The 11,251-nt window shown below is 42.7% G+C and overlaps 1 protein-coding gene across 5 annotated transcripts in view; it reads left to right on the forward strand.

Moving 5' to 3' along the window:
- The window catches only part of SGK1 (serum/glucocorticoid regulated kinase 1), a 109,866-nt gene extending 104,147 nt beyond the window's left edge, over positions 1 to 5,719 (forward strand). For all 5 annotated transcript variants that reach the window (XM_082405715.1, XM_082405716.1, XM_082405712.1 and 2 more), the window contains 11 exons: positions 69 to 144; positions 868 to 943; positions 1,354 to 1,458; positions 1,561 to 1,644; positions 1,745 to 1,876; positions 2,146 to 2,258; positions 2,615 to 2,738; positions 3,189 to 3,284; positions 3,760 to 3,915; positions 4,020 to 4,109; positions 4,495 to 5,719. In XM_082405715.1, coding sequence (XP_082261841.1) covers positions 69 to 144; positions 868 to 943; positions 1,354 to 1,458; positions 1,561 to 1,644; positions 1,745 to 1,876; positions 2,146 to 2,258; positions 2,615 to 2,738; positions 3,189 to 3,284; positions 3,760 to 3,915; positions 4,020 to 4,109; positions 4,495 to 4,662 — 1,220 coding nt within the window. In that variant the 3' untranslated portion in view covers positions 4,663 to 5,719. The remainder of the gene's footprint in view (positions 1 to 68; positions 145 to 867; positions 944 to 1,353; positions 1,459 to 1,560; positions 1,645 to 1,744; positions 1,877 to 2,145; positions 2,259 to 2,614; positions 2,739 to 3,188; positions 3,285 to 3,759; positions 3,916 to 4,019; positions 4,110 to 4,494) is intronic.
- The last annotated feature ends 5,532 nt before the right edge of the window (positions 5,720 to 11,251 follow it).

Genomic DNA, 11,251 nt, shown 5'->3' on the forward strand with positions numbered 1-11,251 from the left:
GGATCAGACTGGTGTGCGTGGCGTCGGATGTTACAAAGCCGTCTAAACGTTTCTCCTCTAATTCGCAGCTTTCATGAAACAGAGAAGGATGGGCCTGAACGACTTTATTCAGAAGATTGCCAGTAACTCCTATGCATGCAAACAGTAAGTTTGGTGGGGCGACGTGGGGAAATAAAGATAAGTAGGGAAGTTTCCATTTACCAGCGGTAAAGACATCCTCATCAATATATTGATCAGGAAGCCTACGACTTACCGAGGCTGGGGATCCCTTTTCTCTTTAAGTTCTAATTATTTCAAACATTTAAAGCATTACAATGAATTTACTGATTTGGCTTGTTCTGGAAATGCAAGATAAGATTTTCTTTTTTATACATTTGTTTATTTCTGGCTGCGTTGGGTCTTCGTTGCTGTGCCCATGCCTAGTTGTGGTGCGCGGGGGGTACTCTTTGTTGCGGTGCGTGGGCTTCTCATTGCGGCGGCTTCTCTTGTTGCGGAGCACAAGGGCTCTAGGCGCGCGGGCTTCAGTAGTTGTGGCGCAGGGCTTAGCTGCTCCGCGGCATGTGGGATCTTCCCGGACCAGGGCTCGAACCCGTGTCCCCTACGGTAACAGGGGGATTCTTAACCACTGCGCCACCAGGGAAGTCCCGATAAAATTTTCATGTTTGCCTAATTCACCCCCTCTCTCCTTGAAGAACAACCCTCTGTGTTTATCATTTTGGCTATTATTTTCTCTCACTGAGTAATTGATTTGGGTGTTTTTAAACACTGAGTTCTCTGGAAAGGTTGAGCCAGAAATTCACTATTGGTGTTGGTCTGCCCTCATGTGGCGAGTCAGGATGTTCAACGTTGTTCCTTTCTTCTCTGCAGCCCTGAAGTTCAGTCCATTTTGAAAATCTCCCAACCTCAGGAGCCTGAGCTCATGAATGCCAACCCTTCTCCTCCAGTAAGTGTTCTCTATTCGTGATGCATCAGTGGAGGAATCTTATAAATGAGTCAGTTAGTTTGCCTATGTTGATGAATTATAAAGTAGCAGTTAGTATCAAGGCAGGAATGCCTCGTTGGTTCATGGCAAACAAGTGACGTAAGCACTTAAGTATGAGTCAGTGGAGTATTTTAAAAGACATATTTCATAAAAGTTATCTGCTTAAGAACAACACGATTATATACAATTTCCATACTCTCATTTGAAATATTCACATGTATGGATGAAAAGTAGTTTGGAATGTGTTTATAGATGTCTGAGCACCTGCCCCTGTCATTTGCAGATGTACCACCTTTTGCATTGCCTATACTTTATTAATCGCTATCTTCCTTTGAAGCAAGGATATTAAAAGAAAACCTTTTATTTTCCAGCCAAGTCCTTCTCAGCAAATTAACCTGGGCCCATCATCCAATCCTCATGCTAAACCATCTGACTTTCACTTCTTGAAAGTGATCGGGAAGGGCAGTTTTGGAAAGGTAATTTCGTATCTGAAGGTCTCATTATTTATAGTCTTTCATATGCTCATTTTACATTTCCCTGGATGTGAACAGGAAAATGATTTTGAATTTAAATTTCAGGTTCTCCTGGCAAGACACAAAGCCGAAGAAGCATTCTATGCAGTCAAAGTTTTACAAAAGAAAGCGATCCTGAAAAAGAAGGAGGTATGAGATGGCCTTGGAGATAGACATTCAGTAGACATTACCTTGCGATCTTGGGCCCACGTTAAAATTTGCCACTAAATCTTCATTGTCCTTTTTCTAGGAAAAGCATATTATGTCGGAGCGGAATGTCCTCCTGAAGAACGTGAAACACCCTTTCCTGGTGGGCCTTCACTTCTCTTTCCAGACGGCTGATAAACTGTACTTTGTCCTAGACTACATTAACGGTGGAGAGGTGAGCAGAGGGGATGGGAGCCGACCCCTGGCTGTCCGTGCATAGCCTGCTTTGTTTTAATTTGAGAGGAAAGTTTTTAAAAAGATAATTAGTGGGGGAAAAGTTACCAGATTTAGTATTTCCTTTAACCTGCCAGCTTTCAGATAGTTTATAAACTATTTAGGGCCACTTCCTGCAATTGTCCTCTTTAGCTATATATGTCAAGACAGATTCAATGCATTGTCCTGGGTTTTTGGCAACCCAGGCTAATTCTGCTCTATCTCCTACAGTTGTTCTACCATCTCCAGAGGGAGCGATGCTTCCTGGAACCACGGGCTCGGTTCTATGCTGCTGAAATAGCCAGTGCCTTGGGTTACCTGCACTCCCTGAACATCGTTTATAGGTGAGCCCAAGACCTCTGAAAGCTCCCTTCCTTGTGTAAAGGAGACATAGCCCGGCCTTTGACAGGGCCTTAAAATAATTTGTGTTTAGGCACAACTTGGTCACCTAAAACCAGGTCCCCAGCATGTGACCCATCTTTTGACTCCCTGCCACGAGGGAACTAGCCAATGAGGACTGTGCCTCATCCAGAATAGATGAACAGAACAAGGACTCCCTTTTAGATTCACTAACACAACTACAGTGAATGTAAAGTGCTCCTAGTAGCCCTAGTAATGATCTTTACAGAGGATTGCTAATGCGGTGAAATTAACTTATACGACTACTTTTCTATTCTTTTTTTTTTTTTTTTTTTTACAGAGACTTAAAGCCAGAGAATATCTTGCTGGATTCACAGGGACACATTGTCCTTACTGACTTTGGACTCTGCAAGGAGAACATTGAACACAATGGCACAACGTCTACCTTCTGCGGCACACCCGAGGTAGGCGAACTCTTGATTGGATGCCTGGTCCACCCCTTCCTCCAGGAAGGGATCACTGCAGTGACACTTTTAACTACTGAAAAGAGTAAGCTGTTTTCGGAGGTGTTTTAGTCCAGTTCAGTGCAAGTAAAATACACTGGCTCTCGGAGGCATGAGAAATTCCAAGGCCTCACGTTGCTTTAATTAAAGTGAGCTGTTTGTAAGATCCACACTGTAAAAGGTTTCTAAACTCCTAAGTAAGATGTCTTAGGAGGGCCCAATAGCTTTTAGGATATCAGGACATGTAAGTGGCCAGTCAGCCTCAAAGCCAGCAGTTTTATCAGGAAGTAGTTTAAAGAAATATATCCTCCAAGTGGACCCAGGGTCTCTCAGCCCTTTCAAAGTGCATGCCTGGTCTTGGGATTGCCTAGTTTCAGGGGCTCTAAACTCTTTTCCTGGTCTGTCTTTCAGTATCTTGCACCTGAGGTGCTTCATAAGCAGCCTTATGATAGGACCGTGGACTGGTGGTGTCTGGGGGCCGTCTTATATGAGATGCTGTATGGCCTGGTGAGTAGCCCATTGAAAATCGTGGAGTATTGCCCTGGGTTGATACACTTCTCCCTAGAATGTAGTCGTAAAAATCCAGACTTATCTGGGCACACAAGCCCCATTGCAGACCTGATCATCACGTCTTGCCCTCTATCAGTAAGCTTATCAAATGCGGATGAGAGAGGCATGTTGGTTAAGCTATAGGTATTTTAAGGTAAACCGTTACCTAGTGGATTTTTTCTTTTGTAAGTTCACATTTTACTAGGTGTGACCACACTTAACCTATGTGAGAGTGAAAAACATGGCTTATTAACATCTACCCCCTGATAAGGGTGGCAAAATATAGACACTTAAAAATCCAGGGTAAAGAAAACCTATCAAGTGATAGACTTTGTCAAAACCAGCTTCATATATTACGTTTAAGTCTTTCTTGGTAATGGATGCTCTCCAAAACTTCCAATTAAGTAGTAAGTAATCTTCCTGCTTCTTTCAGCCTCCCTTTTATAGCCGAAACACAGCTGAGATGTACGACAACATTCTGAACAAACCCCTCCAGCTGAAGCCAAATATTACAAATTCTGCAAGACACGTCCTGGAGGGCCTCCTGCAGAAGGACAGGACAAAGAGGCTTGGTGCCAAGGATGACTTTGTGAGTCATTTTTTCCTCTCCTCCTGGGCTGTATGAGTAGAGCACTAGACCTCACTGCCCTTCTTGAATTTCACTCTTCTAAATTTGTGCTTCTTTCTCAACAGATGGAGATTAAGAATCACGTCTTCTTCTCCCTAATTAACTGGGATGATCTCATTAATAAGAAGATTACTCCCCCTTTTAACCCAAATGTGGTGAGTATCTCTCTCGTGAGTGTGCACAGGCCCAAAGGGCATTTCTTTAAGTTAGAGTTGCTGTTGGTAGTGGTGGAAGGGGAAGAAGGGCCTTCAAGGAATAACTTGGCATTCGTAAGCCATTATTTTACCCACAGAAAAAAATAGAACTGTTGTCCCAACAAAGCTCACATTATTTTTCAACACATTTTATAAATTGCAGTAGCAAAAGACAGAAAGTAAACATTATCCTCATAGTTTAAACTTCGTGTGGCCTTTGGGTTTTGTGCTGGAAATGGTTGATGATGGTGGAAGTTGCCATATGGTGCCTGCATGAGCATTTCCCTTTCTTGCCTCCACTGTGAATTCTTGACATGGCGTCTGCTTTCTTCCCTTCCTGCGTCAGAGTGGGCCCAGCGACCTGCGGCACTTTGATCCCGAGTTTACCGAAGAGCCGGTCCCCAACTCCATCGGTCGGTCGCCCGACAGCATCCTCCTCACAGCCAGCGTCAAGGAAGCGGCCGAGGCCTTCCTGGGCTTTTCCTACGCACCTCCCGTGGACTCCTTCCTCTGAATGGTCTTAGGGTTGGTTGCGAAGGATTTTTACGGGCGTTTTTGAAATGTTTCAGTTAGCCTTTTGGCAGAGCTGCCAGCTGACAGGACATCTTAGAAGAGAATTTGCACATCCCTGGAAGCTTGCACGTCTTGGCAATCTTATTGCACACTGTTTGCTGGAAGCTTTTCGAAGAGCACATCCTCCCCGGTGAGCTCGTGGGGTTTTCCTTATTCTTCCTTCCAATGTGGTGCTATCTCTGAAGTGAGCAGTAGAGGGCCGCCCCAGACAGGTGCAGTGGTCTCATTCGAAGGAGGACGCTTGTTCTGAGAAGGAGCTTCTGAAGGTCTGTCCCGGGCCGTGATGTAACGAATCTTATGAAACGTGCCTTTTCTGATGAGATCGTGTTAGCTCCAAAGTTCTTCCTGTTGCCATGTGTTTCTGTTCTGTTTTTCCTTGTGGACTTCCTGTGTGATCAGCCGTATGAGTGTGGTATGCTTGCTCACAGAAGGACTCAGTTATAAGCATCAATGTGACACTTGCAGGACACTACAACGTGGGACATTGTTTGTTTCTTCCATATTTGGAAGATAAATTTATGTGTAGGCTGTTTTTTTTGTGTGTGAGATATAGTTAATAACTAAAATTTATCGAAAATGGTCTTGCAATGACTTGTATCCAGATGCTTAAAGAAGCATTGCTGCTACAAATATTTCTATTTTTAGAAAAGGTTTTTATGGACCAATGCCCCAGTTGTCAGTCAGAGCCTGGTGTTTTCATTGTTTAAAATATCACCTGTAAAATGGGCATTATTTATGTTTCTGGTTTTTTTTGTTTCTTTTTTGCATTCCTGATAATTATATGTATTGTATAAAGAAAGTCTGTACATTGGGTTATAACACTAGTATATTTAAACTTACAGGCTTGTTTGTAATGTAAACCACCATTTTAATGTACTGTAATTAACATGGTTATAATAATGTACAATTCTTTTCCCCCCTCCCTACCACACACCTTTTTTTGTGTGTGATAAACCAACTTTGGTTTGCAATAAAACCTTGAAAAATATTTGCAGAAATTGTGTCATGTGTGTTATTTTGTAAATTTCAGTGAAGGGGGCAATAGTAGATCTGTTTAAAATTTAAAACCAGGGCAATGCTGCTGTAATTTACAACTCAGTGGCTTGATGCCTCCCATAGCATCAACTTCTGACTCTAGGAGAGAATAGGGTGGCCTTAAAGCCAATTATTTTTTTTTTTCCTTGGTGGGAAGCTGCATTGCATGACTTGCAGGATCTTAGTTCCCAGACCAGGGAGAACCCAGGCCCCCTGCAGTGGAAGCTCACAGAGTCCTAACCACTGAACCGCCAGGGGATTCTCGAAAGCCAGTTTCTATTTTTGGGCTTCTCAGCAGCATTTTATGACGTCAGTCATTACCCATAAATCCATCCAAACAAATCCTTGTCAATTTAACTCTCTCAAGGACAGCCATGAAGTAATGTTCCCTATATTTATGGCCTGCCCTGTGAAGTTGGCTGTTAGTGTCTGACATTTGGCTTGTCTGAAGTAACAGGTAACTCTTTCAACAAATACTTGGTGCCTTCCCTGTGCCCAGGCTCTATTCTGAGTGCTGGGGATAAAGCAATGAGCAAAGCTGACAAATCTCTGCCCTTACAGATCCTGGTGGGAAAGACAGACTTTCAATAAAGCAGTTTGTCGAAATGGAAATCAAGATAACGGTCTGTAAGTATATGAGAATGCCACTGAAGAGGGTGAAGATGTTTGTCATAAATGGCTATGTTCCCAAAACGCTGAGCCGGCAGGACTCCTGGTTCGTGAGAGTAACCAGAGCCGAAACAAGTCCAGTGTCAGCTCAGAGAAGGACCCTGCCGGGGCACATCCCTGGTTTGGGCCAGAAGCCACTGAAGCTGGTGTGCACCCAGTACTGCATGGGCCCACCCGACTGATGTTCAGAGGCCTTTCCTAGAGCTCATCCCATTGGAATATTTCCTGTGGGAGAAAGGAAAGGGACTTGATATTAGGAGATAATCATCTTGCGTCCAAGTTGTTTGGACTTTTTCACTTTTCTAAGCCTTCCACAAATTTCCTAGCATACACAAGATTCTCCAATAGTTGGCCTTGCTGCTGCTCTAAGCCTACTGCACACCCTCTACCTTGACCTCTTAGTTTGCACAGGGATTTCCCCAGGGAAAGTAGTGATCATTTTCCCTTTTATCATGGCTCTTATATCTCACCTCTCCCAGAAGGCTTGTAAGGGTTGAACAGGTGTTGGAGATCACTTAGTCTGTCTCTCTTGAGTCAATGACTTCTTGCTGAAGGGGAACCCCAGATCAAGCTCTGCATTTGAGTTACGGCTCTGCCCTACAGACATTAGCTGCATAGTAAACCCCTTACCAAACCCAAATGCCAAAATCGACCACGGTGACAAAGAAAATCTAAAGTCCTAGTAATGACTGATGTTAGCCCTGACAAAAAGCCTTTCTGCATATCTCCCCCTCATTCTCAGGATCCATAACAGTTAAGAGTTCCTCTTTGAACAATACGTACTTAAATCACTTTTTTTATCTGAACGTAAGTCTTGCAGCCAGCGACTCTCCCATCTAATTATAGATAACTCAGAGGGGTTAATCATGGATTACAAAGCTTTTTAATTGTTTAAGGGTAGAAATTTGGTTTATGGCTTCAGTAAGTCACTATGTAAGATCTGATTTGCATTGCTGGAGAGTTGCTAAGAGCCAGAGGAGTCCCAAGTGTCACACAAACAGGAGGAGAATAAATCAAACACAAGTGGATGGGAAGGGAACAGGGCAAGAACAGGGAAGTCCAGAAAGAAAAAGGGGTCAACTGGAAAAAAAAAAAAAAGGCAAATATTTACTAAACACTATGACGTCAAATAGCATATGTGCTGAGGTATCTTTTATCTAGGGCTGTGGGGCACATCCCTGTCAGCATTTGAAACTACATTTGAGCGTTACGGTGGGTAAAAGGGACAATTCACTTCTCCATCGTTTTTCAGTGGTGGAGCTGGTCAAATATGGGTTTGGGGGAACATTCGGCTAAGATTCCCACAAGTTAAAATGGGACTTTGAAACCACTGCTACCATGAATGTAAGTCAAGTACCATGCTTAGGGAATTTGCCATATACTTGGGGAGACATTGTACCTACTCATGGTATAAGGCAGTTGATGAATGAAGGGTAAAGGGAACCTCAGAGGTCCAGAAGCTCTCTGTGGGGTTGGCTACCTAGAGCAGGCTTCACAGAGGGGATGACAAAGATTCTCACCAACCAATTCATTTCTAGGGAGTCTAATGGGATGCAGACCCTAAGGATTAGATAACAGTAATAATAGTTTATACTATAGAGCTCGTACTGTATGCCAGACGTTCTTCTAAGTACTTTATACAAAACTTATTTAATCTTCAGAATAGCCCTGTGATGTCAAAAATGAAGAAACTAGCACAAAAAGGTAATTTGCTGGGACGTGGTTAGGTTAGAAGTCAAATCGTGACGGTCTGGCCCCAAAGACTATGTTTGTAACCACTACATACTCTGCAAAATGTTGTCACCTAAAAGGTGACAACAAGAATATAGAAGCAAACAATTGTGTGCTTGTTAGTCATTCACTTATTATTTCTCCAGGCCTTTACAAAGATATCTTCTAGGTGTTGTGCTAGGCAAAGAGAGAGAAAGAGAAAGGCGGGGTGGGGAGGGAGAAAGAATTTGCAATTATAATGTAGACATTATCAGTTGTTGAAGATGAGATGCAGCTGGAAATACACATTGCAGTGGGAGTGTAAATCAGTACAACCATTTTGGAAAACTGTTTGGCATTTTCTACTAAATAAAGATGGACATATTTATAACTTATGACCCAGTAGTTTCACTTGATGGTATATGCACCCCAAAGAGTGCACATATATTCAATAAAAATTTTGCAATAATATTCACAGTAGAACTATTTATATTAGCCCCAAAATGGGAACAATTCAAAATGTCCACCAACAGCAAAATGCATAAATATAATGAATAAAAGAGTAAATATAATGGAATACCATACTATAATGAAAATGCTATATGCTATATGCAACAACAGGGAGTAAATCTCACAAACATAGAAACCACTCTGTATGATTTGATTTATATAAAATTTGAAAGCAGGCCAACAAAACAAAGCCATTTAAAAGTCAGGATCTGATTGTCTTTGGGGAGGGGAGGATGGAGATAATGATCAAGAGGGCAAGTGAGGGGGGTGGTCTTCTGCGTGCTGGTAATTTCTTGATCTTGGTGGTTTCAGGCGTGATTTTGCTTTTTGATATTTCATCAAGCTAAATACTTACGATACGTGAATTTTCTATATGTTTGTTATATATCAATAAAAACGTTTACTTAAAAACACATGGTATGATAGAAACAGGATGTTATGGGAACACAGAGGAGGGACTTCTTATCCATTTTGGGGGTCGGGGAAAGGGACTAAGTTTTCGGGGAGTTTAGGACAGAGAGGCTTAGGGAGGTCTGGAGGGCTCAGGTAGACTGTCTTGGGAACTGGATCTTGAAAGTGAGGCAGAAAGTAGGGCCTTCCAGGTCTGGCTGGTAGAGGTGGGGAGCGAGGGGGCAGCTTGCCTAAGCACAATGAATGGGGTATTGGAAAAAGGGAGGGTCTCAGGCAGACCTAGGTCAGAATCCCAGCTCCACCCCTCCGCTTTCTAGCATTGGGCAAGTAGTAACTTGGGCAAACCTCTCCTAACTTCAGTTTCTTTAAGGGGGGAAATGCATCCACTGTCTATTTTTTCTCAGTTACATGTGAGACATGGTCAGAAGGAACTGGAATTTTAAAATGCTAATTAATTTCTTCTTTCCCCACTCATTACCTGTCTTACCTTTCTCAATTTCCCCTCCTCTTTAGCAGATTATAGGGAAAAAAAAGATATTAAAGAGCAGTGAGGGACTTCCCTGGTTGTCCAGTGGTTAGGAATCCGCCTTCCAATGCAGGGTAAGCGGGTTCGGTTACTGGTCAGGGAACTAAGATCCCACGTGCCGCAGAGCAACTAAGCCCGCTTGCCTCAACTACAGAGCCCACGTGCTCTGGAGCCCATGTGCCACAACTAGAGAGAGAAGCCTGCGCGTCGCAACGAAAGACCTCACATGCCACAACTAAGACCCGACGCAGCCAAAAATAAATAAATAAATATCTTAAAAAAAAAGAGCAGTGAGAAGTCATTTTGAATAAGGAGATGGACCTTGTGACTGATGTTCTTGGAAGTTTCGCGGAGACGTTTAGATTTCATTAGGTAGTAAAATGAAGCATCTGGAGGTTTTCCATGAGGAAAAGGCGTGATCAAAAGGCATGTTCTGGTGACTCTTGGCAAGAGTTGTGAGTGTGGGGAGAGCTTTGGAATTTAAAAAATAACAATAATAAGGAAGCCACTTAGGAGACTTCTGACAATCATCCCTTTGGTGGTGGCGATGAAAGGATAGAGATGGAGCTTCATGAATCAGTGGAGCTTCGTGAGTTGCTGGGAATGGAGAGAGAAGGATGAATCAGTGTAGTTTATTTCTTTAATGTAGTTGACTCCACCTACTGACGTGCTTGTCACAGCTGCAACAATAGCATTTAGGACAAAAGCCACCCACCAGTTTCTTCAATATCCCCAAGGCACAACGAATCAGCTGATAGATAACCCATCAGTGTACTTGGCAAGGCGAGATGTGACACATTGTACTCAATCTCTACCGCATCCTGTTAAGACATTTCTCACCTTGTCCATCAAAAAGCTCCCCAAATCCTACTCCATATGCCTCAAGCCTTGTGTTAGGAGCATAAATGATGTTAAACTTAACCTGCTGTGAATCATAACATTTCTATTAAGAAAAACACATTCATCCAAATTAATTAAGCTCAATTTGAGAAATCGGTTAAATGCTTTTTCACATCGCATGAAAATTGTTAGCCACTCACCAAAACTAACAAATTATTATTGCTTAGACTTCACTTGTGGCTTAACGTGTGATCTTTCCTAGTCTGCTTTGGCCACTGCATACTTGCTCTATAAGAACGTGTTTAATATATATATATACATGTTTTCTCTGCTTTCCACACCTCTTCTATGAAGGACTTTAGCAGCAAGATTCAGAGCAATCCTGGAGGTTTATTTAGTGTTTACCTATAACATTATGTTCAGACAGATATGTTCATGTATTTGGATAGCTTGGAAACCGTGGACTCTGATGGCCAGGGTTCTTAGTTTCCTCTCTTCTGTGTGGTCTGTTCTCCACTTACTGTACCACAGCAGGCATGGTGACGATGCTGTAACAACAATATAGAAGGTACAGACTGTTCAAAGGAAAATATATACTCATGATCGCTCTGGTCAACAGCAGAACAAGGATCATAAAGACGTAGCGTCACTTTACAGACACGTATGGAAAACAGATGAGTGACTGCCAACTTGTTCGTGACATCTGGATGATTTTAACACAGTTCTGCTCGACCTTATTTTACTGCCTCTTTGGCTTAGTCATAGACTCCAGACCTAGTATTCCAGAGGCCAAAGTCATCACCTTCCCTAGCCAGACCTAAACCATTTG

Source organism: Balaenoptera borealis (assembly GCF_965194805.1).
Source record: "Balaenoptera borealis genome assembly, chromosome: 9".
Classification (NCBI taxonomy): domain Eukaryota; kingdom Metazoa; phylum Chordata; class Mammalia; order Artiodactyla; family Balaenopteridae; genus Balaenoptera; species Balaenoptera borealis.